At 45.3% G+C, this 27,088-nt stretch overlaps 1 protein-coding gene across 1 annotated transcript; it reads right to left on the bottom strand.

The window, feature by feature from the left end:
• Positions 1-1,401: 1,401 nt before the first annotated feature.
• Fdft1 (farnesyl-diphosphate farnesyltransferase 1) lies at positions 1,402-27,088 on the bottom strand. The gene is made up of 8 exons (XM_059273500.1): positions 26,817-27,088; positions 18,438-18,535; positions 17,185-17,368; positions 13,134-13,262; positions 10,519-10,710; positions 8,319-8,495; positions 7,087-7,239; positions 1,402-1,880 (listed from the first exon to the last, which is right to left on the bottom strand). The coding sequence occupies exons 1-8, from the start codon at positions 26,913-26,915 to the stop codon at positions 1,659-1,661; spliced, it is 1,254 nt and encodes a 417-aa protein (XP_059129483.1). The 5' UTR covers positions 26,916-27,088; the 3' UTR covers positions 1,402-1,658.

The raw sequence follows: 27,088 nt of genomic DNA, 5'->3' as shown, positions 1-27,088 counted from the left end.
GCTGAGGCAGGGGGATTGCCATTAAGTTCAAGGCTACACAGACTTCTAGGCCAGCCTGAGCTAGTTTAAGACTGTCAGCATGCCTGGGTTTTGACTCTTGCTTCCTGTCCTGCATGTTCTACCAGTGTGCTGTCATTACCCATGAGGCCCTCTGGAGGCTAAAGACGGGGGCCACCATCTCAGGTCTTCATCCTCCTAGGCTGTAAAAGAAATAAACCTCTTTTCTTGGTAAAGCAGTTGGCCTCAGGTATCGTGTTATAATGGGAAACATCAGCATGTTGCCTAGAGCCTCTCCACTGTCTGCCTCAAACGCTGGCTTTCAGATGCACGGGTAGCCAGGGGCCATCATGACAATGTAGCAGACTAGCCATGCTAGAATTACCAGTAGAGGAACCCATCTTCCTGCCGTCATCCTTTGTCTTGAGATTCATCAGTATAAAAATGTGGGAGGGGAAACCAGAACAAATGACTACAGAGGTGGCTGGTAGGGCAAACGCCAAGGTGATGGCTGCCTGCTGCTCTCCACCAGCAGCACCAGGCAGCCATCGAGTCTTTCCCAGTCCTTACTAACTGGCTTTGGTGCGGTGACAGATGACCATGTCTTAGGATCACTCTACCATCTGCCTGGCTTTCAGGTCAACTGCTCTTGACAATTTCAGTCATTACAAGGGATTTTTTTAAGTTTGTTACCTTGTGGTGCTGGGGATCAAAACTAGGGCCTTATGGTAGTTTGAATGTAATTGGCCCCTTAATCCCAAAGGGAGTGGCACTAATAGGAGGTGTGGCCTTGATGGAGGAAGCGTGTCACTGGGGGGTGGGTGGGTTTTGAGGTCTCTCTTGCTCTAGCTTCACTCAGTGACACAGTCCACTTCCTGTGCCTTCTGATCAAGATGTAGCCAGCACCATGTCTGCCTGCCATGATGATAATGGACTGAATCTCTGAACTGTAAGCAGCTGCCTCAATTAAATGTTTTCCTTCATAAGAGTTGCCGTGGTCATGGTGCCTCTTCACAGCAACAGAAGCCCCGACTAAAACAAGCCTTGTGCGAATTATGCAAATGTTCTACCACTGGAGTTATATTCCAGCCCTTACATGCTATTATAAAACCTCAAGATCAAAAGCTTTTACTGGAGGCCACGCTCCTGACAAGTGACCAAAGGTACCCATGAATACTTCAGCTCCCTTTGAGTGAGAAAGACACACCTGCACTCTTGGGAGGCTTGGCAGTACCACCTAGAAATGACGATTAACGCCTTCCACTGTCAAACGGATGAGAAAAGCAGGAAGCAGACGGAAGGAAAAGTCACCTCATTTTCTATTATGATAGGTATTCAAAGGCTGTTTCAAATTAAATAAGTTCAATCATCACTCTAGCCAGGTTCACTAGGATCTGGTGGCCACATGGGGTGGCCACCCCTTCTAAAGCGCAGCAGTCAGTGAGCAGGCTGCCAATGGCTACAAGAGGCAGAGGAGTCCCGCACGACCCAACAAGCACCAGGCTGCTGACGGCAAGGTGTCCTGTCCTCTGCACGGTTTCTAAAGGTCCCACACAGTTCTCCGGGAGATAAGAGTAGGGAAAACGAAAGGGAAGTCAAAATCCACCTGGAGGAAAAGGTAAACCCATTTCATGTGAACTTCAGCTTCCAGCCAAATCCAATCAGTGTTCTCCTGTCTGCACATAGTCTTCTGTGACCTGGGACAGGGTGCTCAGGCACTGCCAGCTCAGGGCAGCCAGAAGCATGACAAATGACAGGTAGATGGGGGAGTAGTGGCTTCGGGAGATGAGCTGACAGTTGGGAAGGTTCTGTGTCCGGATGGTGGAGATGATCTGCTTGGTTTCGCTAGAAGACGGGTCTGAGTTGGGGATCCGGTGATAAATCTGTTAGGGAAAGAAGAAAAGCTACTTAGTACTGTCTCGAGTGCGCCACTTGCAGACATTTGCCATGGTTGGTTCTACCTGTTCTCAACAGGTAGGTGCTCCATGCCCATGTCACCAAGGAGAAAGCTGAAGTTCTGAGAACAGGAGTGACTTGCTACTCCGATAAAGCAGAAGTGCCACCTAGGCGTGTCCTGTTGATGAGGAAGCACAGTGCAGTGCACACCCCACCAAGGAGCACTCAGTGCCTAGAGAGCGGCCACTGCACCACTCCAGATCCCCATACCTCACGGTGCCCAGGGCATGTTGGCATGATGCAGTTACGCTGACCAAAGGCATGGGTTGGATGGGGAGACTCCAATCCCAGCAGCTGGGCAAAAGTAGCTCAGGTGAATAGGGCCTAACGTAGCAGGAACAGCAGGGATCGCCATGCAGTCCTGCCAGGACCTCCTCAGCGCTGCTCCTCACAGAACCTCCTGCACATCTGCAGAGTCCTATTCTTCCACAGCTATGCCACCAATGCCGAGTCATGCCCTTAGTGACTCACATCTGAGCCCCAAATCCATTCACCCTTTCACAAGGTCAACAGAGATGGACAACCTGTTTCAGTAACTCCGTGCCCTCCCCATTACCTGTAGACTGTCTGAGCTCCTTGCTGTGGACATGAAATGACTTGGGCCATACCTTCTCCAACTGCACAGGCCCCTGGGTACCTCTCTTCACACATGCAATGCTATGGCCACTTCTCCTTTCCTACCACACCCTCCACACTGCACCTCCAGGTACCGTCACCCATCTCTTGCCTATCCCCCAAGTCTCAACTGAATCAAACTGACAGCTTACTGGCAAGAGGGATGACAAACTGAGCCAGAACTGGGGCATGAGGTGGAGAGGATGGAACAGGCATTTTACAGATGTTTAGCCAGGTACATGGTGTACATTTCATCATTTAAGCACTCGGGAGGATGTGAGTTGAGCACAGCCTGGGCTATAGAGTGAGATCATTCAAAAATAATCAGGACCCAGGGCTGGAGAGATGGCTCAGCAGTTAAGAGATCTGTTCACATCATCCACATGGAGGCTCACAGGAACCTGCAACCCCAGTTCCAGAGTTCCTGGTAATGCAGGGTTACCTCTACCCCAGTAATGCAGGACTTCATTCTACAGAAGAAGCCAGAACACATGAAGGGTGAATGCCGTTTGTAGCTTTTTGTTTTGACACCTCATGGGCAGACATAGCAGCTTTCCATCACTATAATGGACTATCCAAATTAACTTTCAAAAAGAATGGGTTATTTTGGCTGAGTGTTGGAGGTTCCAGCCCATGACTGACCACCCCACTATTTGGGGCCTGTGGCAAGGCAACACACCATGCAAGTGCATAGTGATGTAAGCCCTCTATATCCAGAACCAGGGAGTAAAATAAAGAGACCGGCCCTGTCCTCTTCAAGGCACACCCTTGCCATGTACTCTCATGTCCTGACCTTTATGGGCAGGGAGAGAGACCTGTAAGGACCGGCCCCAGCCTGTGGGTAAGAAGTGGAGTGTGTGGGGTTTTCAGGTGCTGTTATAAGCAGAATTTTTTTTTTTACTCTACAATAAGTTTTAAATTATTTTTGCATATGTGTGTTTATCTGTGTGAGTATATGACATGTGAATGCAGGTGCCTGCAGAGGCCAAAAGTGAGTGTTTGATCCCCTGGAGCTGGAATCACAGGTGGCTGTGAGCCTCTTGGTGTGGGTGCAGGGAACTGAACCCCTGACTTTCTTCATAAGCCGCAAACATTCTTAACTACTGAGCCCCTACACTTAACTTTAAAAGTAATAGATAGGGCCTGGAGAGATGGCTCAGCAGTTAAGTACATTTGCTCTTCAGTTTCCAGCACCCCACACGGCAGCTCACACCATCCCTAATTCCATGTCTAGAGGATTCAAAATATCCCCTCTGATCTCCACAGGCACCAGGTACACATACGGTGCACATACATACAGGCAAAACGTTCATAGACATAAAAAATACATCTTCACCAAAAAAATGCAGTATTGTTTACATGTAATCCCAGCATGTGGGAGGCTGAGGTAAAAAGATCAGGCATTCAAGGCCAGCCTGGGCAGCAAAGCCAAGCCTTGGCTTTAAAGAAAAAATTAAAGAACTAAAGATACTGAAAAATTCAGTATCACCTCTTTCTGATTTTCTGTTATTTGCCTATATTAGTTCTATTTGGGTTTCTTTTGGGGGCGGGGTAAGAGTATCAGATACTTTGGTGGTAAAAACATCCACTGTATAATGAAAACGAGATAAGATTATTTATTATTACTATTGCTGTTTATTGATTACATATTTATGTGTGTGAACACATACATGCCATTGCACAAGTGTTGATTATCTCGTTCCATCAAGTGGGTTCTGGGGACCAGTCTCAGGTCATTAGGCTTGGTGGCAGGTGCTTTTTATCCACCAAGCTATTTCTCTGGTCCTGTCTACTTATTTATTATGATTATTATTAAAATTGTTATTAAATTTTTTGAGATTTATTTTGCTTTATGTGTATTAATGCTTTGCCTATGTGCATGTATATGCACCATGTATGTGCCTGTTGGATTCCCTGGAATTGGTGTTACAGATGGTTGTGAGCCACCACATAGGTGCTGGGAATCAAATCTGGGTCCCCTTAATAGCAACAAATGCTCTTAACCACTTAGTCATCTCTCTGGCCCCAGTCCTATTTATTTTTATTTTAAAAAATTTGCCGGGCGGTGGTGGCGCACGCCTTTAATCCCAGCACTTGGGAGGCAGAGCCAGGTGGATCTCTGTGAGTTCGAGGCCAGCCTGGGCTCCCAAGTGAGTCCCAGGAAAGGCGCAAAGCTACACAGAGAAACCCTGTCTCAAAAAACCAAAAAAAAAAAAAAATAAAAAAATAAATTTATTTTTATTTTATATGCATGGGTGTTTTGCTTACATATATGTCTGTGTACCATGTCTGTGCAGTGCCCATGGAGACCAGAGAAGGTGGTTGGTTTCCTGGCATGTGAGGGCTCTATGATGTCCCAGGGATTCCATGATTAAGGTAGATGGCAATGTCATTAACAACTAGAGTTCATGTCCAAGGCATTAGCTGGGTAATAGCCATGAAACATCTACATGATAGGAAAATAAACGAAATCAAGACAGACTGCAAAGCAATCCAACATCTAAAGGATAAGTAGAAGAGGCAGAAAGGCTCAGGAGCAGGAAGAGGAGGGGTCAAACAGGAAACAAGCATCACTGAAGACGGGAAAGCAAAGGGCTCCGAGGAGAAAAGAGTCACTGTGTGACTTGGCGGGTGGGGAGAGTGGGATTTAAAACAAACTGGTTTTCCGGTTTATCATCAAAGGCCATCAAATCATTTCTTCCTCTTCTAGGTTATACACACCCAAATGCTAATCTGTACAGTTAAGAAAGCCCCAAGAGCAGCCACATGGAGGCACAGAAACTTGAAAACAATGGCCCTTGCCAAGGAATTCAGTTGGCAGAGTAGGGGATGGAAGTTTCCAGGTGTTTGCCTACACATTACTTCTATCCCAAAATAGCAGGAAGAGTTCCCTGGCTGACAGGTTCGCAGGCTGCTTCTGCTACTTCTGATCTGTCTGTCCACCTGCTCAGGAGGACATGGGCCATCACTGCACCTCTGTGTAGGCATTAGTGGCCTCTGGGAAGCCTTTTCCTGGTACATTCTCAGTACAACTGAGAAGACAGCAGAAGAGACATGCCTTCCTTCCTACAAGGGCAGAAGCGATCTGTGAGGAGACACAGGATTGGCTGCAGCTGGCATCTAGACACCAGCAGGTCGGCCTACCTGTGGACATCATCTAAGTCTTGACTAACTGACTGATTTTGAGACAGTCTCTTGTAGCTCAGGCTGGCCTCAAACCTGCGATGCAGGTGAGGATGACCTTGAACTCCTGACCCTCCTGCCTCCACCTCCCCAGTTCTGAGATTATAACCATGTTCCACCATGGCCACTTTATATGGTGGGTGCTGGGGATCAAACCTAGGGCTTTGTGCATGCTAGGCCAACACTTCCTGCTGAGTTATATTTCCAGGCTGCAAGTCTTCATTATAAAAACATCTTTGGGAAATTTTCCATAAGGCTGACATAAGAGCTCAGATTTTAATGTCTGAACTTTACAATTTAAAATTTTTTCTGCATCAAATAAACTTAAATACTAATACAGACTTTACTTTGCATTTCATTGGAGTAACTTTAAAGAAAATTAGAAAACCTAGATTAGAGGTCAGCAAGCTTTCTGTTAAAGGCCCAGAGCTATTTTTAGCTATCTGGGCTCCTCTGTTGTAACTACTCAACTCTGCCCTGAAGTTGCAAAAGCAGCCAACCAGGAGGAAACACAGTGGCTGAGGTACAGCTGTGGCGTTCACAAAGCAACTGTGCCACCTTCGGCCCCAAACTCAACCCACCAGCAGTACTGAATCCTAATAGTCAGGAAACACAAAATAAAACAATGAATTTTAGTGCCCATGAAAGTTTTCAAAAATGATTTTCTAAAATTAGTAATCAGTGAACCAGGTAATTCCCAAATCATGCCTATAGTCCCAGCACTTGGGGAGTTGAGGAGGGAGGGATTAGAGTGAGTTCAAGGCCAGTCTGAGCAGACACTATGCTCTGGTCACATATTACCTGCTGTGCATGCTGGCACAGCCTGGGGAGGTATGATTTGCTGAATAAAGTGGTTTTGGCATTTGAAATGAGAGTTGCAGAAACAAACAAACAAACAAACAAACAAAACACTTAAGAATTGATTCCAAGTAACAGCCTTACTTTGTCTACATCCCTACTGGAAATTTTCAAGTGAGACCCGTGACATGATATAACATACTATACTGAGCATTTCAAACATGAAATTCACTCAGCCATGCTCTGCATTAGCTTCCACCTCATATCCTTCACCCATCAAACAAGCTTGGCTGTTCTCTAACATCATCTCACAGCTCAGGAGACTTCAGAGTACAGCCTTGCTTCTTCCATGTCATCATAGGACCTGCAGGGCTCTGTGTATGTGTTTTCTAGTAAGGGATACCAACTACTCTCTTTAGGCTATAACACTAAGTAGTGAGGACCATCCACTATCTAAACATGATCTGGTTCATCAGTGACATGATTTAATGCATAAAAACAGCTACAAATTACCCAGAAAACTAACTAAAAACCCACCTCTTCTATATACTGGTGTATGATAGCTTTGACAGCTGGCATGTTGGTGGCATCCATCATGAGGGTAACCGCTTGTCCCTTCCGAATCTTCACTACCCCTTTGAAAACTTGCTGATTGTTGTAACAGGCAGCCAGTGTAGCAATGGCCATTACCTAGGTAACAGGAGAGGGAGGAATCTCAGTTCATGAAGATGTTAACAAAAGGCGCTGTGTGCAATTAGAGAGTTATTATAACAGAAATATATTTCAAAATAATATCTGAAAAGAATGTTCTATTTTATCCTACTACGAATATAATCATTATCCATTAAAAATTGTGAGATGAAAACAAGGGGAAAGAATGTTCTATTTTATCCTATTATGAATATAATCATTATCCATTAAAAATTGTGAGATGAAAACAAGGGGAGGGGGTCTGTGATCCAAAGTAAATGGTTCTTATCCTGATGGAAACTGAAGCTGGGTATACAGACTTAGCTGAGCACCATTCAGAGCTGTCAGTAAGTACTACATAAAACCAAACTTCTGAGAGAGTTGATTACAGAAATAACTGGTAAAGGAAATTAGTAAGTGTAAGAATATAGAGGCAGGGCTGGACAGATAGCTCAGTGGTTAAGAGCACTAGCTGCTCTTCCAGAGGACCTGGGTTCAATTCCCAGCTCACAACTGTAACTCCAGTTCCAGGGGATCCGGTACCCTCACACAGACATACACGCAGGCAAAACACCAATGCACACAAAATAAAAATAACTTATAAAAAGTATACTGAGGCTAGATCTATATTGCTATCTTGAGTACAGAAAAGGATAAAAATACTTAGGTATTTAGTGAAAAGGTTAATACATTTATTTATTCATTTCATGTATGTAGGCTATGTGGGATGCTAAGAATCTAACTCAGGTGGTCACTTAGTGGCAAGCGCCATGACCTGCTAAGGTGCCTCATGTAACAGCCTTACCCGGTTTTAACAGCATGCTGGCCATGTAGGCTGAGGCTAAGCTTTACTTATTAACATAATGATCTAGCTAGTTTAGAACAGATGATGGAAAAAGGGTAAATCTAGATAGAAGGAAGGTTCTGGAAAAGTTGACTTTGTTCTTGAATGCTGTAACTCACTACTCCTGAGCAAAAGAGAATCTACCAGAGTCACTTTCTTAAGAAACCATGACCCTGAATACAGCAGAGCAAGACAGAAACTGTATTCTACCCAGCCCAAGCATGACACTCCATACCTGGGGAATGGCACAGAAGTTAAACACACTTTGGTTCCGGAGCCTTGACAGGTAGGTGATGACGTGGGGGATATGGTGCAGGGTGTTGGTTATGAGTTCATTCAAGCACTGCACGGCCATATCTATGTTTTCTGGCTTAGCAAAGTCTTCCAGCTTCTTAACGTATCTGCCCCACACCTGATCAGTCAAGAAAGTACAGAACGAGTCAACAGGCGCACAGGTGGAAAATTTACATGTATTATGAGGTTTCCTCGGGGGTTGGAGGGGGCTCAGCATAGACCATTTAGCATGCAATGGGTGGGGCCTGGGGCAGGCTTCTTGCTATCTGTTCTTATATCTTAAATGGACCCATTTCTATAAATCTGTATCTTGCCACGTGGCTTGTGGCTTATCTTACATCATGTTTCTCATGGTGGTGGCTGGTAGCATCTCCTCTGCCTCAGCCTTCCACTTCCCAGAATTCTCCCCTCTCTTTGTCCCACCTATACTTCCTGCCTGGCTACTGGCCAATCAGCATTTTATTTATTAACCAATCAGAGCAACACATTCACAGCATAGAGAACATACCACAGCACTTCCCCTGTTCTTTTTTTTCAAAAAGGAAGGTTTTAACTTTTACAAAGTAAAATTACATATAACAAAACAAACGTAGATGTAATTCTAAACGGTCTTATTAAATAAGAAACACAGAACCAAATGCAGAGTTAAAAGCCCAGAGATCAGAGCAGTAGCCAAGAGCTAAGACCACCTTATCTTACCACTAGCTGTTGTCCTTCCCCTCAGAGAGAAACCTTCTCCTGTGTGACCTGTCTTTTTATTGCCTTTCTGTTCTACCTTCTCATTGGCTTTAAACCCAACCACATCATTTCCTCATCACTACCTATCTACAGACCTCCAGGTCTCTATGGTTGGTACTGAGATTAAAGGTTCGGGTCACCGCTTGGCTGTGTTCTTGAACACACAGACTCTGCCTGCCATGTGATTGGATTAAGGGCATGTGCCACCACCGCCGGACTTCTGCTAAATGGTTTGCTTTTAGCTCTGACCCCCAGGCAACTTTATTTATTAACATACAAATAAAATCACATTTCAGCACAAATAAAATATCACCATATTTCCCCCTTCTATTCTAATAAAAAAAGGGAAAAAAGTTTTAACTAATATAAGAAAAACTATGTACAATAAGTACAATAACTATATACAATATATATAGAACAGAAAGGCAATAAAAAGACAGGACACAGGAAGAAGGTCTCTCTCTGAGGGGAAGGACGGCAGCCAGTGGTAAGAAGGTGGTCTTAGCTCTTGGCTACTGCTCTAATCTCTGGGCTTTTAACTCTGCATTTGGCTCTGTGTTTCTTATTTAACGAGACTGTTTAGAATTTCATCTACAACCAAAGGACAGAGCAAGGCAGGATCCTTTCTCAAGTCTGTCTGCCCAAGTGTAAATACTCTACATGCTCATTTTTCCACAAGATGGCTGGTCTCTTTGTTGCAATCCCAGCACCAGGCTGGGCTGGAAAATCCTGAGTTCAAGGCTAGCCAAGGCTAGCCTGGGCAAATACTCAAACTTTAAACTTTGAGATTTTTAATAAAATAGTTCCTTTTATATTAGAATATAAATTTTTGCATCTGTTATATGCACTGCAAATGCATTTTCCTCACTTTGTGACTTATCCTTTTATTCTTATTCTAAAAGCACTTGGCTTTAGAACATTTTATGAAAAGTAAGAAGAAAATCCTGGAGGCATCTCAATAAATAGTCGCTGAATTTTCAATGAAATCAGGTCTTGTATAGTGGACATTCTGTAGTTTTTTTCCACCCAGTACCCCCTGGATCCAATCCATCCCACTTGTGTTGGCAAACCTTCTGAAGGTCTGCAGTCAGAGGGCTCAGGCTGTGGCTACAGGAACACATTAAGGGAAAAGTCCCACCCCTGAGAGCTCAAGTTGGTTTGCCCAGGATTTATCTATGATTTGGAGGAAGTCTGCCAGAGACAGAAAATGGTCAAAGCTATTCATTCACAAAGCCTGAGTTCCCCGGATGCAGCCAGTCTAGCCAAAGTAAATGACCTAATGGACTCTATCCATTCTCATGCTGCCAGGGTTATTTTGACTTAGTCACTTGCAACCATTGGGTTCAATGATTCATTTTTCACAGTCTAAAACTGTTTCCCCCTAAGTATCCCATATATGTTACCTCTTGAGGCCAAAACTCTCTTCCTTCATGTTGGTCTTCCAGATAATCACGAATGATATTTGTTTTCTGCAGGAACAGACCCATTGAGTTGGCACACTCTGTGTCCTCACCAACTAAGGCGTCTTCAAACTCTGAGGCCGAGAACAGACGAGAAAGGCCAATTCCTACCAGCCCAGCAACGTAGTGGCAATACTGCAAAAGATTACAGTGTAAAGACTTTAATGACACAGAAAGGTCTTGCCAGGCATCACTAGCCACAACAGAGGGAGTCCAGAGCACAATGTCTGAGCTGTCTTTTTAAAACCCAAGCACATGAAAATACAATCAAGATGTAACTACACCGTGTTCCTGACTCCCTGTGAGCACTCTGCATGTCTTCAATCCACAAACACACAAGACCTACTGTCAGCGCCCCCATTGCACAGATGACAAAACTGAGAAACAGAAGTCAGTTACTTTGCCCGTGGTCACTCATCTGCAGAGCCTAGGGCCACGACCCAGAGGTGTTTATTTTTATTTTATTTCTTCTCTTTTTGTATTAGGGTTTGAACTACAGAGCTTTGCTTTTTGTTTTGTTTTTCTGAGACGGGTTTTTCTGTGTAGCTCTAGCTGTCTGTCCTGGAACTTCCTATGTAGACCAGGCTGGCCTCAAACTCACAGAGATCTGCCTGTCTCTGCCTCCTGAGTGCTAGGATTAAAGGCGTGCTCCAGGCAGGATCTTACTCCCTTTATTTTTGCCATATTCTGTAGATCAGGAAGGCCTCAACCCTGTGACCCTCCCACCTCAGCATCCAGAGTTGCTGGCTAAAAGGGTTAGAACTATGAATCCGGCCTAACCAACATTTCTTAAAAGGTCTCAGCAAGATTTTTGGCAAATGTAATGTTTAACTGCCAAAGAATTTCTTTCCCATGAAAGTGCCTGCCCCGCCCTCCCCAACTCCAAAAGGGATATACTGTTGACAGTAACACGAAATCCACAGACTAGATATTGAAAAACATTCCTGCATCTACAGTGCTAAGAAAACTGCATTTCAAGATAATAGCTCTCGGGTAGAAATACCTCTAGAACAGAGACCTATAATTTATCTGCCTTCAAAGCTGAAGGGAAAATAATTCATAAAGCATTCAGTTATATCTGATCAGAACTTCCATTCAACACAGACGAAAAGGGGTTAGTCCTGAATGAGCCATGCCAAGAGTTGGCCAGGGCTTTTAACTTTGCATTGAAATTTGAAAACTGGTCTAGCACCAATCACACATGTCCTAACTTGGAAGGTAGAAGCAGCAGTTCTGAAGATATTTCCACTAAGTCTAAGGGTTTGGTTTGGTTTTGTTAGTCAAGGTCTCACTGTGTAGTCCCTCACTGTCCTGGAACTCATGTAGACCAGGCTAACCTCAAACTCACAGGGATGTCTGTCTTCTGAGTGCAGGGATAAAAGGCACAGGCCACCACGCCTAGCCAAGTTTGGCATTTTGTTTTTGTTTTGTTCAGTGCTGAGGTCAGAGCCTAGGGTCTGATTACATCCCCTGAACCAACATTGAGTCAATGAATATGTCAGTCTATTTCAAGATCTGAACCTAAGCACTGTGACAAATACAATCACATAAACTCTTTAGTTATTTATGAGGTCAACACATAAGTGAGCAAGCACTCCTAAATCGACTGTAGCCTACCAAGTCCTAGCATGGCCTATATCCTACACTGCTGGCAGGGAAGAAACTCTGGCCAGAGCAGCTAGTACTATGTTTGCTCCATCCCCACTCTCCTCAGGAAGATGCACCATGCCCACAGGGACAGGTCTTCTCTCGTCAGCAGTCGCCATGGATTCAGTTTCTCTAAACGCACACGATAGGAAGTCTCCAGTGCAACAGTGCAGAGGCGGAGATGCCTCTGGGAGATGAAGGCCATGAAGGCTCCATCCTCATAAGTGGATTAGTGCAAGTTATAAATCGGCTCCAGGCTGGGCCTTCCAGCTAATGCTCTGCTGCGCTCTCCATCTCTCTGGACATGTTACAGTGAGAACTGCAAGAAGGTCCTCTTTAGATACAGCTTAACTTCCCAGACATCGAGAAAGAAGGCATGAAAAACTTGGATATATCTAATTATTCTTTTTCTTTTTTTGGCATCACTGGGGATCAAACCCAGGGCCTGAGGCATGCTGGACAAGCACTCTACCACTGAGTTACTCTAAAAGCAAAAGAAGAAAATAACGCGTCTGGTGACTCACACACTAAAGTATGTGTACATGCACAGTATTTCATAATGGAAAAGAAAATAACAATAACAACAAGCATTGTTTTTAAAATCTGAAAAGCACTGTTATTTCTGCATTATAGAAAATAATTTGGCCATTTACCTAAAATTTCACAGCAACTCAGGGGTAACATTACAATTCACTTTGGCAACAGTAAGCCCTCCAGGGTGCGCACTGTCACTGACAAGAGGATTCAACTTTAAGCTAAGTGGGTATGAGGACACAGTCAACTGCAACAGATGTTGGTTAAACCAGAAAACCCAGATCTGGAGACTATGCTGTCCTTGTTCTGAGCTTCACCAAGGTGACAGCTGGCTGTCTAACTCAGCAGATGTGGACCCTGCTTACAGAGACACTGACCTTGTCCCAGTCCTGTTTGGAGGTCACATGCTTGTCCACAAATTCTGCCATCCCACATCCCATTTTCTGGCAGATGTCAGCAATCACTGTTTGATATTTCTCAGCCAAATTTCTAAACTCCAGGGAGATCTGAAATGGAGGCCATAAAAAAACAAAACACAAGATTACACACTTCATGGTACCAAACAGAAATGCACAACCCAGTAGAGCTCACAAGCCAGATCAGACAGCCACTTCCCTTCATCAGTCAGGTTCCCCAAGTACTTCTTTCTTGAAGCTATTGTCTTTTTTGTTGTTGTTGTTGTTTTTGTTTTTTCGAGTCAGGGTTTCTCTGTGTAGTTTTGCGCCTTTCCTGGAACTAGCTTTGTAGACCAGGCTGGCCTCGAACTCACAGAGATCCTCCTGGCTCTGCCTCCTGAGTGCTGGGATTAAAGGCGTGCGCCACCACCGCCAGGCGAAGCTAGTGTCTTTAATTCAAGCAAATGAAAACAAAAAGTATCTGGTAAAACAAGGAAGAGTTCTGTCTTTCTGGAACCCTGAGGGAAGGTCTGCATTTTTCTTCAGGCTCTACTGTGGGACACAAGCCAGGAGGGCTTCTCCCACCCTTAGGGAACCGAGTCACAGCTATGGCACACTCCCAGGTCCCAGTATCCCTTGCTGGCCATTCCAAGGACATGAAGACACATCATGGTGATATGTCTCCTGGGACAATAAAGGCAAATCCCAAACAGGGCCAGAGGCTCATGGCACTTTCATTAACTTTCAAAGATAAACTCCTCCCCTTATAGGCGGCCTTGGACAGATTACATTAAAACACTGGCTGATTTGTTGTCCTAAGCCCCACCCTCCTTTTGAGACAGGTTCTCATTATGATATTCAGAACTGACTTAAACTCTTGGTCCTCCTACCTTCGCTTCTCTGGAATTACTGATGTGTGCTGACATGCCTGGCTGTTGTAACCTTTTCTTGTCATGTGGGTTTTTTGTTGTTTTTCAGACAAGTTTACATGTATTCTGGCCTCAAACTCACTATGTAGCTGAGGCTAGTCTTGAGCTCCTAATCCTCCTGCCTCCACTGCATTATCTCACCCAGCTACAAAGAGGCAGCAGAAAAGATGCAGAGTTGGCACCAGGTTTCTGGGGCCAGGCACCCTGGGTTCCAATCCTCACTCCCAGTTAGGCAAGGGACTTTAATTTCCCCACACCTCAGTTTCCTCATATACAAAAATGTAGAAAGGACAGATACACCACAGATGGTATAAGTATAAGCCAGGGGTGGTGGCACATTCCAAACGTGGTGATTGTAGCACACTCTCATAACACTGGAACTACGGAGGCAGGCAGATCTGTCTTGAGTTCGAGGCCAGCCTGGTCCATACAGCAGTTCCAGAACACCCAAGACTACACAGAAAAACCCTGTCTTGAAAAAACAGCAACCAAACAAACAAAAAACCCTAAAGGCTGAGGCAGACAAACATGAGGCAGCATGCTTATACACAGACTGTGTATCAAGTAAAGAGAGTTCGCTTGGCTTATTCGCAGAACAAGAATTCACACAAATGGAGGTCTGCACATCATATGTGGCAAAAACTTTTAAATTTACCAACTGAGCTAAGAAATTGACCGTTAAAGTACATTCTATCTACCCTGCCTTGATAAGCATATTTTATAAGGACTAGAACCTTTTAGATTTGAATTTAAAATGCCTGATACCTTTCAGGTTTTTCAAACCCAACACCTCACTCTGCTCCTTTCCCTTCCTGCCGCAGCTCTGTCCAGCACTAGGACAGCACCTTTACTCCTAAAGAAAGGTGTCCCCAGGGCCAGACTTCCTCTACAGCCCTTCTGAACACATCTTCCTGTCTTAAGATGATTCCCAGAAATGAGAGGGTCTCCCATTCAGATAAAAACACGGCTTCTTGATGCTTCTCCTCCATCAGGATATCAACAGCTCACAATCACAAGTGGCTTTTCTTCTTTCTTTCTGGCCTATATTTTCAGCTCCCTTTTTCTCTACCTGGGACAACTCGCTGTTTCCTAACCTTCCTGTTCAAACAGGAAAAGATCAATTCGCTGCTCACCTTTGAAGCCTTCCAAAGCCAAACATTCCCTTCCCATAGGACTACCACATACATCAAAGAAGACACTGGACTTTCCAAACTTACTAGATTGAGGATCTGAAAATTATCCATCTCCCCCAAATTACTTTAACATTCTTACATTTTTTTTTTATTCTTTCTGCTGGGCAGATGAGGCTATATTAAATTTATATGATCCATACAAGAAAATTATCCCACAACCAGAAAGCATTTAAAGGTTATAATGTCCCAGCATGAAAAGTAGTTTGGGCCGGGTGTGGTAGCCCTTAATCCCAGCACCAGGGAAACAGAGGCAGGTAGGTCTCTGTGAGTTCCAAACCAGCCTAGTCTACACAGCCAGCTCCAGGCCAGCCAAGGCAACACAGTAAAATCCTGCTTCAAAAACAAAAAACAGTCGGGCGGTGGCTCACGCCTTTAATCCCAGCACTTGGGAGGCAGAGCCAGGCAGATCTTTGTGAGTTTGAGGCCAGCCTGGTCTACAGAGCGAGATCCAGGAAAGGTGCAAAGCTACACAGAGAAACCCTGTCTCAAAACAACAACAACAACAACAACAAAAAACAAAAAAACAAACAAAAAAAAACCCTAAAAACAAAACAAAACAAAAACAAAGCAAAATGTATTTTGGAAGGCAACTCTGGTGTTCCTCAGGAGGTTGGGATAGGAGGGTTACAAGTTCAAGGGCAGCTTAAAACACAAAGTGTTTGCCTGGGCAAATTATTGAGAAACTATCTGAGAAAAAAAAAGGAGGGTAGGCTGAGAATCTAGAGTAGTATTAAATAAGAGTAGCTAGTGATCGTAGGGTCCTGGGTTCCATACCTAGTATGGAAGAGAAAAACAAAACTCATTTCTGTTACTACAAAGGTGCAACCATGTGGCTCACAGCATTTCATCTCCGTTAGCAGGGCTCAAAGGCTCACAGTGAGTTTCAGAGCAAACACATTCACTGGCTGTCGGGTACCTGAAGGACACCAATGCCCCAGGTCCTTCCCTATGTCAGAGCTCTAACAGCTCACTCATTTCTCCAGACTTTCTCAGAGTACAGCATACCATATTTTGGGCTTCGGCCCTGAAAACATGATCTCAGCAAGTGGAAACAGACCTTTCCCAAAAGGAGTCTTTCTCAAACCTGGCTGGACTCCTCTCTATTCACCTGACTCTCTCCCACTCAGATGTACAGACCAGATTCCTTCACTGTCAAGGTCATATAAGGGCTGTTCTACAAAACTCTAGCAAATATGCACAAAACAAATGCGCTCGTTGGGGTATCAGGAACCACGTGACTTTGCTAAACACGCAAATTCTAGAAAAAGAAGAAGTGAGGTCCATGGACAACATGAACTTGAGGACTCCTAAAGCCTGGGGTTTTAACTATAATCCACCTCAAGAGCTAATACCTACAGAACACTTAGTATGCATCAGGCACGCCTAAGATCTTTATACCTAAGAACTACCCAACTCTTGCAGATCTACCTATGCAGATTGAGATACTGAGTCACAACTCAGGGAAAGTGCCAAGGATCTCACCTCGGCTGCTGCAGGAGCCCATCCCCCACCCACAGGTGTGATCCATGCTGAACAGCAATCTCAGGCTGCCAGCCTCACTACAGGCAACAAGTCTGTGTGAGCTAGTCTGGACATCCTTTTTTTTTTTTTTTTTTTTTAATATTTTGAGAGTCTATCTTTTAGAAGCCTGAAATGTGAATGCATCTTTCTGTAAGAACAGACTAGGGACTTGTAGTATAGAATTGGGGAGCTGTTATCGTCTCTACCATACAGAGAGAAACTGAGGTAGGGAGGAGGTATATATCTCATTACCAGTTAGTAAGCTGGGATTCTAACCAGAAAGGTCTGGCTCTGGACTCTCAGCTGCCAGAGTTCTTAGCCATCACATCCGGTTGCCCTCCAACTGTCCTACCAATTATCACCATAGGTACCCAGAGGAGAGTCCACTACCGTGGGGAAGTCCTCCAGCACTTGGCGGTCCTTCTCCTTGCTCTCCGTGAACCGCCACTCTGGTTCGTAGAGGAAAGTGTGAAAGTTGCGCAGCATTGGGATCTTCTTCTCCACACTGATGGTCATGTCATCCTCCACAGTGTCCAGAGCTCGGAGAACCAGGTAAAACACACATACTGCGTGGCTGTAAAAAAGGAAAGGCTGTTAGCATGGCCACGAGCATGTGCTTTTCAACATGTATTTATCTATTGTGTGTGTGTGGATGTGTCTGATGTGTGTGTGAGCATGAATGTACCCCAGCACATGTGGGACACAGCTTCTGGGAATCAGTCCTCCCTTAGCATCATGTGAGTTCTGGGGACTCAACTGAGTTCACCAGGCTTGGCAGCAGGTGCCTTTACCTGCTAAACTATTTCATCAGCCTCTTTTTGAAAACATTTATTTCTAAATAACATTTAAAGCAGAATAGCGCTTCATGCCTGTAATCTCAGCTCTGGGGAGACCAAGACAGGAGGCTCTTGAGTTCAGGACAACTAGGGCTACAAAGTGAGACCCGACTTCACTAACTGTCATTTAACTTGTTCCAGGCCATTTTCTAAGGTGTCTTACCAGTAGCTCTCCAGAGCTAGAAAGTGATATCCAAAGCCTAGCATATTTAGCACTTAGATGCGTTCCCCTGTCTTAATGGGAGTAATGAACTCTACAGTCTATTTATAAAAAAAGTAAACTGAAATGCTGAGCAGGTGGGTGCCATACCTTAACTCCTAGAACTCTTTATGTTTAGCCAGTGCATGTCAGGGACCAACAGGCAAATGTTTAGAGGGAATGAGTATTTTGCAGACACAAAACTTTTCAGCATGAATGCTGTCACAGTAACTGGTGTAAACTTGTGTGCAATGTGCACAAGAGGAAGCTTTTGAAGGCTCAGTATGCTTAAAATGTCAGGTGACAAGCAGGCCAAGAAAAACGCCGGGCCTGCTCACTGACAGATGCAGGTGCCAGGACTAAAGGAAAGTAACAAACATGGCTGCCCCACCCCCTTCTCTGGAAGGGCTGGCCTGAAAGGACGCTGGTAGATGGCCAGGTGCCTGGAAGGGCATTTGCAAGTAAACACGTGGGCGTAGTGGAGGGGGGTTAGTCCTGCCTAAGCCACAACAAGGAGCCCATAATACTAAGTGGCGAGTCAACGTGGCTGCAGTGACTCAAAGTCCCCTGGAAAAGCGGACCTCCCCCAGTCAGGGCTCTCCACTAACCGCATTTCCCCATCCAGCGCCTGGATGACGGCCGCGAAGCTGCGACTGGTTTGATTCAGATACTTGTAGCAGGTCTTCAAGCTGCTGCTGAGGGAGTCCTGTGGGCAGAGAAGACACACCGTGGTGGTAGACGTGGAGCAGGAGTGGGGCTGGGGCAGGCAGCTGGCAGCTGGGCTCCGTGCCCGGGACCAATCCTTGCAAGGCCAGGAGGTCGGGGGCCAGGAGCAGCCCCGTGAGGGCGAGCCGGGAGTCCTGGGCGCGGCGACCGGGCTAAGTACCAAGGTGCGCTTGACCAGGGCCATGGCCTTGGTGCTGCCTGTGGCTGCCATGGGGAGTGCGGCGTGGAGCCCTTCCTCCATAGGCCCACCTCAGGGCGGGGATCCCACAGGGCTAGCTCTGGCCAGAGTGGAGGAGCCACACTGAACAACACCACACGACATGTGCAGGTCCTGACCACGCCCACTACCGCCTCTGGCCACGCCCCCACCGGCAGGAACCCCTTGCTCTCCCCCGCCCCTGGGATGCCGTTTTTTTCCTAGACAAAACTATCAAGGCAGGCTCCTCTGAATCCTCTTAACTAGGCTGGCCTTTGGTAAACTGAAGTGCTCTGTGTTTGTTTTGTGTTTGAGGCCAGTCTCTTACGACCAAGCTCTGGCTGTCTCGGAAATCACTATGTAGACCTCGAACTTGATTGTACAACCATTCTACCTCTACCTCCCGAATGAGTGCTGGGATTACACGTATGGGCCACCACACCCAGCAATGTGTCTGTCTTTGCACAGCCCAATTTCAGTTGAAATTGCCCAACCTAAACACGTGGCCACACTGGCCCACCTAAACAATAACCCCTTACCCTCTGAAGTTTCTCTTAATAATCAGGAGTGAGCCCATTTCTACCCGAGGCTTCTTTACCCCCACTGCAATCGTTTTCTTCTGAAGAGAATCTGGCTTTCCACGACTCCTGCACTGCTTTCCTGTCCCTAGCCCAGTTAAGACTGCCAGAAACCTTACAATCGCTGCTCTTAGAAGCGCAGTGATGTGCAGTGAACTGGTCTTCGCAAAGAAAAACAAGGAAGGACTATAAACACTTTGCAAAGAACTAGAGGTTTGGAAGATGTCTTACAAATGCCAACACAAAACTGCCGTTTTGTACTGTGTGCGTTTTATATGAACGTTTTATGAGCAGAAAAACCGAGCTGAAGGTACAGATTTTCCCCCGTGCCCCTTGCACACAATCTCTCCACTCATTCTAAGAAATGGGAAACACAATTACCTCACGAGGGAGTCGTTTCTGAAATACAGCATATCTGCTAGAAGGCAATCCACAGTACACTGGAATGTTAGAGAACCTTGGACCCTGGTGGGTCCTGTGAGCTATGTCCTTTTTTATTTGTATTTCCTACATTTCCTCATATGGATACACATGATTTTGTCCAAAGAGTAAGGCTTTCTTTTAAAGAAAAAAGATATATAATCCTGAGTTTCATTTTATTGCCATTTCCAATAATATATATTAGTGAAAAACAATACTTACTAATCAGCATATTTAAGTAAAATTCATAGTCTAGCACATGAAAATAACCCATAGTTTCTATGAATAAAGCAATGCATTCATGGACAATTTTAAAACAATACACTCTTTCAAAATGTGGAAAGATAAAATTTCATAGGAAAAAACTGAGTAACTGCTCTCTTTTGAGACACAGGCTTATCACTCTTGTAGCCCAGGCAGGCATGGAACTCATGGCAATCCTCCTGCCTCAGCCTCTTCACTGCTGAAATTACAGCTGTGATCCATACCCAGGACGAGCAGCTCTTTGCACAGCTCACTGTCATTATGCCCCTTGAGTTTCATCTGCAGTGATAATGGTCTGGGGGTGGGTCTCACCAGGACTTGCAGTGAATGCAAAGGGGCAGTGCCACTGGCTTTGCAGAGCAGTCTTAGGGAGACAAGCCACAGGCCTTGCTTCCTTTGTTCCCTCCACATCCCTTCTTTTTTTGTTTCTGGTTTCAGTACATCACCCTGAACAATAAGCCCATAAAATGACCAAAAATAGTCCTATTAAGAACTGTACTGCTCTCTGAACGTTGGCAAGACCTCATAGCTGTGGACTTCCAGTATGTATGTCACAGCTACTGTCCCTAGAGCCTCTCCATGTTCCCTGCTGCTTGAGGCTAGGTACACATCCAGAACTCTCCAATGAGGGAAAACAGTGCTCAAGGGCATTCAGGACAAGGGTACAGACAACTAAGGAGGGCTGAACTCCCAAGACTTAGGCTCTAGTTGACAGCTACCAGCACCACACCTACTTTCCCCACCCCTGCCATAGTCTCCCCCCACCCCTATTTTTGGGTTTTTCCAGATAGGGTTTCTCTGTGTGGTCCTGGCTGTCCTTGAACTCGATCTGTAGACCAGGCTGGCCTCGAACTCAAAAGATTCGCCTGCCTCTGCCTCCCTAGTGCTAGGATTAAAGACATGCACCACCACTGCCCAGCCTTCTTCCCTTATTTTTAAGATTTATTTATGTATTATGTACACAGAAGAGGGTGCCAGATCTCATTACAGATGGTTGTGAGCCACCATGTGGGTGCTGGGAATTGAACTCAGGACCTCTGGAAGAACAGTCGGTGCTCTTAACCTCTGAGCCATCTCTCCAGCACCGTCTTCCCTTATTTTTAATAAGACAGGTTTGCTTAGGACAAGAAAAACAAAACCTCAAAATCCCATGAACTTCAGAACTGGACTCAACAGCAAGATTAACAACTGCCATTTATTAGGCACCTACTGCATGCCAAACACAATACAAACATTACCTTTAGCCCTTCCAAAATGTTTAAGGAAGATGTAACAGTCCTGGAACTTCAGTCCATGCCACACAGGTGGCAGATCATACCTTTTTTATAAAACAAACCATAAAGTGTGCATATAGCCAATAATGTTGAGTCTTAAGAAAAAAAAACAAAAAACAAAAAACAAATAACTTTCAGTTAGCCAGGCATGGTGGGCATAGCTGTGACTTAGTACTTAGAAGGCTGGGGTGAAGGGTGAAAAAGTAGAAGCCATATGGGCTACATCCCAAGACCTCTTGGCATAAAGGAAAACAACAAAAAAAATAAAACAAAACCCCTTTCATTCCCATCCTGGAGCTGGCAGGCTGTGGCTAAGGCACTGTACCTCTGTGTACTATCTTACTGATGATAAAGAAACATGGAGATTAAGTTACTGACGAGAACATGTATGTCTAAATAGTAAGAGTTAGACTCGACAGAAGCCAGATCTTAGAAAAGGTTGGCTTCTTCTACTTAATTTTTTTTTTTAAAGGTACTCTCTCAATGTGTATCCCTGGCTGGCCTGGAACTCTCAGAGATCTGCCTCCCTGTTCATAGATTAAAAGCATGCACCACTATGTCTGGCCTGAACCACATTTATTCTTTGTTGCTGAAATAATCAGCCCTCAATACTGTTCAGGGTACATTTCCCTCAGGGTTTTCTTACTGCTGTAACTTAAGAAAGAAAGAAATGCTAAATAAATGCAGTGTTCACCTGCTTGTTCAGGCAGTCTCCTCAGGCTGTGGGCTTACAACTGTGGACACCCCAGATCTGTAATGACACTTGTCTGGCACTTTTTCCCCTAATTAAAGGTACATTCAACTACTATTTATTTATGTGTCGACCTGAGATTTTACCATGGCATTTAGGGGGGGCTTAAACTTCTGGGCTCACATGAGCCTCCTGCCTCCACTTCTGGAATAGCATCCACCACAGCATGCACTTCAGTGGTAGCACTTGGCTAGCATGTATGAATCCTTGGGTTCAATTCTCAACACTGGGGAATTGGGGGGCGGGGGGCTACAAAATGCTCAGCAAACACACTGGTCCTCAAAATCCTTGAGGGAAAACGAATAGCCCAAGCCTCACTTTCTTTGCCCCTGACCATGGCCACCCACAGTGTCCAAGAATCTCATTTTATAGAGGAGAGAGAGAAAGAGTCCCCTGCTCCAGATCACAATCCTAAAATCTGCCATCCTCTGACCTCACCCCTCCGACCTCTTGCGACTATGCTTTTTGGTAATTTCTGCTGGAAACTCTGGGTATTTGTCCTACCTCCCTCTCCCAATGGAACACGTTTGACAAAAGCCAAGTCTCTGCCTAGGTTTTTTGTTTTGTTTTTAAATTACATATACCAGTCTGGCCTGCTAACTGGGTTCATGCAACACCTGAGCTTTTTAAGCTGACCAGCCTCCAAGCTAGAAAGAAGCACAGAGGTGCATGTGTGACCAGGCCTGACTGGGCATCTCAGAGACATCTGTAATCTGTAAAATGGCAGCAACAACAGTATTTGTCCCTTTCAGATTATTAAGAGTGACAAAGTGCACTAAATTGTAAACATGGCTTCTTTTTCTCCTCCCTCACACCTGGCTCCTCTGGTGACATTTGGGGTCCAACTGGACAGTAACAGATGTGACACATGCAGAAATCTGAAAAGTGTGTAGGTATTGTGGTCTGCTCCCTTCCAGTGTCCAGGAGTCCCAGGACAAGCCTGCCGGCTGGTGAGATAGCTGTACCCTGCTGTCCATCCCTTCATCCAGCCACAAGCTGCCTGTCAGCTGAGCAGGCCATGGAGAAATGGACCCAGCTGTCCCAGACCAGAAGCCCCAGCTGTCCCAGACAACTGTGAACTAAATAACAGTTGTTCCTTTAAACCACTAAGGTTGGTTTCCTAAAATTAGGACAAATATACACAAAGCATATTTTACACTTAGCCATCTTTTAGTCGTTCACTGGCATTAGGAAGCAGCACTCGTTTCTACAATCCCAGTCCTAAGCTTTGGGATGGTTTGCCCTCAGTAAAAGCTAAATGAGAAGCTGGCAAGATATCTCAGAGAATTGGGATGCTTGCTGAACAAGACTGGCAACCTGAGTTCAATTCCTGGAACCCACGTAAAGATAGATGGTGGAGAGAACCAACTCCACAAAGTTGTCCTATGACTGCCATGTGTGTGCAGTGGCATATGCTAGAACTCACAGAAATCCACCTGCCTCTACCTCCCAAGTGCTGGGGTAAAGTCTTTTTTTTTTTCTTTCGAGACAGGGTTCTCTGTAGCTTTGGAACCTGTCCTGGAACTTACTTTGTAGACCATGCTAGCCTTGAACTCATAGACATCTGCCTGCTTCTGCCTCCTGAGTGTTGGATTAAAGGCGTGTGCCACCACCGCCTGGCGGGATTAAAGTCTTGTCAGAAAAAAACCAAAAAAAACTTTTACTATTTATTTACTTATTTATTTTTGTAGAGGGTAGTGTGTGCCACAGCAGGGATGTGGGGGTCAGAGCTGTGCTCCGCTTCTACCGTGTGGGGCCGGGGAATTGAACTCTGGTTGTTAGGCTTGATGCCAGCTGCCCACTGCTGTGCTACCTTGCCAGTCAGGCTACTTGGTAGTTCCTAAGTTCCTTTACTTTTTAAAGCCTCTGAACCACTTAGGATAGGCATTTGTGTACATCAAGCTGGTGTGTCCACACCATAGCTAACTTACTAACCTCTCTGAGCCCCATCCACAGAACAGGAAAACATTAGATCTGCAAAGGGAGGCTGGATGTTTATGTAACAACAGATGGGAGGTAGGAATGTAAAATAGTGTTTGGCACATACCAAGAGCTAAATAAACTCTCTAACTAAAAGGCACACACACATTTCAGTTTCAAAAGTCTTTCAGCAAGGTACAATGACGGAGGGAAAAGTGCCAGACAAGTGTCATTACAGATCTGGGGTGTCCACAGTTGTAAGCCCACAGCCTGAGGAGACTGCCTGAAAAAGCAGATGAACACTGGCAAGGGGCGAGCAGGTCAAGATCAGATGCAGAAACGCCTTGTCTGCAGGTATGGTCCACTTCCTGACATCAACAACTGTGTTCAGCTCTGAGCTAGATCTGGACAGTCTACTGCTTTAGTTGTTTCTGAATATTTAATTTCTTAATAAAAATAAATGAAGAGAATGAAGTAAATATGACAAAAAGAATACATATTGAACCTCAGGTACAATTTGTTATATAACTTTTGGTAATTTTTTTTGCATGAACTATCTTGTAATGAAAATGAATTTTTAATTGGCCTTGGAGGCTCACACCTGCAATCCCAGCATTCAGGAGGCTTAGAGTTCAAAGCCAGCCTGAGTGAGTTCCAGATCAGCTTACACCCTGTCTCAAAAAACAAAACGTCCAGAGTGTTATCAGTTAATGCCATCTTAAGGTATGGGAACTAGAAATAATGGCATCAATAAGAAAGAAATGTAAAGTTCTGAAGCAGCCACACCAAAACTGCCCAAGTACCGAGTAATCATGGAAACTGAACTTTAAGGGAAAAGGAGGAGCCGGGACATGGCCTGGGAAGAGTACCATCCTATAAGTAACAAAAGGACACAGCTTTGTAGCAATACTTTTTGGTCTGTTGTTCGAAACACTCTCACTATGTATCCCCGGCTAGCCTAGGAACTCAATATGTAGATAAGGCTGACCATGAACTCCTAGAGATCCACCTTCATCTTCTTCCTTTATGGTGGGATTAAAGGCGTGTGCATCACCACCCCGGCTATGAATCAGTATTCTTAGAGACCATGAGAGTTTAATACTTTAAGGTCTGTATTCCAAATCAAAGATGAATCTCCCTTTGGCTCTAAAAGCAGAGCAAAGGGTGGAAGTTCAGCCCAAGACTTTCTAACACTTGAACTTCCTGGAACAGGAGGAGACAGTGAATACACCTCCCCAGAGGGTGAATTACCATCACCAGAGGTGTCAGGAGACCGAACAACCTGGACGGTAAGCAGACATTCTTTATCTTAGGTTCCAGATCCCTGTGACTACAAGGCCAGCCTGGTCTACACAGTTCCAAGGCAGCAACAACTACACAGTGACACCCTGTAGATCAAAGAGAGAATCTTACATCCGAACGAGGCTAAAATATAGACTCTTACATCTGAAAGTGAGTTTGAGAGCTGACTACTAGACTACAGGAGTTGAAGAGTTAAAGTTAAACAGTACTAGAGACAGCAGATAAGCGAACCTCACATGCTAGAACGCCTTCTTCAGATTTCTACAATACAAAACAATGTGTGACACTTTATAAGGGTCCTGACAAGATGGAACTGGCAGTGACTGGAGAAGGCAGAAGTGAACTGCCTATCACTGGAGCTGTCACAGACCAAGTGTGTGTGTGGCAAAGCAGAGAAGCTTTGCTTTTGGTCACTTATCCTTGCAAGAATCTAACAACTGTGCATCCTTCTCTTTCCATTTATTTCTTCAACGGTCTTATCTGTCTATGCTCTTTACCACACTGCCATCCATGCTTTACCCAACACAGCACCTACTTATCACAGTGCAGGTGTCCCCTAAGTAAGTGTCTGCAGAATGGCAGAGAGGTGGCACTTGTCCAAGCAAAATCTTTTTTTTTTTTTTTTTTTTTTGGAGGGGGCGTTGAGACAGGGTTTCTCTGTGTAGCTTTGCACCTTTCCTGGAACTCACTATGTAGCCCAGGCTGGCCTCGAACTCACAGAGATCCGCCTGCCTCTGCCTCCTGAGCGATGGGATTAAAGGCGTGCGCCACCACTGCCTGGCCAGAGCTAATCTTAAAAACTGAGGATTCTGCGTTATGAGAAAATCAAAGCGTTTTAACAAAGGACATCAATCAAGAATCTCTTTAAACAAAATACAGAGTCTGTGATGTTTTCAATGGAGGGGAAAATTTTAAAGTTTTTGATGTAACCCATTAATTCAAGCAACAGTTACATACATTTATTAGACATCATAAAAGCACGCATTTAACAAAGGACACAGTGCGATGAAATACAAGCAAAAACCAAGTTCTGCTTTTCCGGCCGCCAGTAGCTAGTAAGAACTTGGGGATTATGTGCGCACAACAAAAAAACATAGGAAGCACCCAGGAAGAAAACAGTGGCTGCAGGAAGGTGAGGATATGAGGGAGGCGATGTGTCTGAAAACTGGAAGGAGTGGGTGGATGTGGAATTAAGTTTTCATTCCAGAAGAGATAGGCATATAATAAACTCCTACAGGGTTCCTTATGTTCACAAAATTTTTCTCAACCCTGTTCTCTTTATCTCAATTTTGGAACGCAGCTGTTGGAGTAAAAATAAACCCCAAGTTTAGGAAAATAAAGTGCGCAGCCAAAGTGCGCACAGGTAAAGGCTTGAACAAGGAGAAACCTTTGAAAACATGTGGGGGGGTAGGGCGGGGCCTGTCAAGAGGACCCGGTCCAGCCAGGATGCGCGACCCAGGCCGGGACCCCGCCTTCCACGGACCCAGGGCATCCGAGGCCGTCCTCCCTCCCGTACGGGCCACAGAACCGCGAGGGTACAGGGATGCTCGGCCTACCTGGTCCATCTTGGGTATGAACTTCCGCTGGCCTCCCATGCGGAATCGCAGCAGGTTGTAGAACTCCTCCGGGTGGCCTAGGCACTTGACGAACTCCATCCTGGCGGCTGCCGGACGCGGGGCTCACCTGTCTGGATCTCCGGCTCCCAGCGGTGTCGAAGATACCGGGGACCAGCGAGGGCGAGGAGGCGGGGTCAGCGTTGGACGCCCCGCCCACCTCCCGCCCTCCTCAACCGGCTACGCCGCTCGCGAAGCCAGCCTAGGGCGAGCTC

Source organism: Peromyscus eremicus, chromosome 9 (assembly GCF_949786415.1).
Source record: "Peromyscus eremicus chromosome 9, PerEre_H2_v1, whole genome shotgun sequence".
Lineage (NCBI taxonomy): Eukaryota > Metazoa > Chordata > Mammalia > Rodentia > Cricetidae > Peromyscus > Peromyscus eremicus.
The sequence above is the reverse complement of the archived record's forward strand: the minus strand, read 5'-3'. Positions and strand labels throughout refer to the sequence as shown.

What these genes read in the sequence shown, in the direction of transcription:
- Fdft1 (XM_059273500.1), bottom strand. Translation starts at nt 26,915, where the DNA reads ATGGAGTTCGTCAAGTGCCTAGGCCACCCGGAGGAGTTCTACAACCTG. An exon ending in GCGCTGGATGGGGAAATGCG is followed by an intron (nt 17,369 to 18,437) that starts GTTAGTGGAGAG and finishes CCTTTTTTACAG; the next exon opens with CCACGCAGTATGTGTGTTTT. An exon ending in ACTTCTGTGCCATTCCCCAG is followed by an intron (nt 7,240 to 8,318) that starts GTATGGAGTGTC and finishes CCTGTTACCTAG; the next exon opens with GTAATGGCCATTGCTACACT.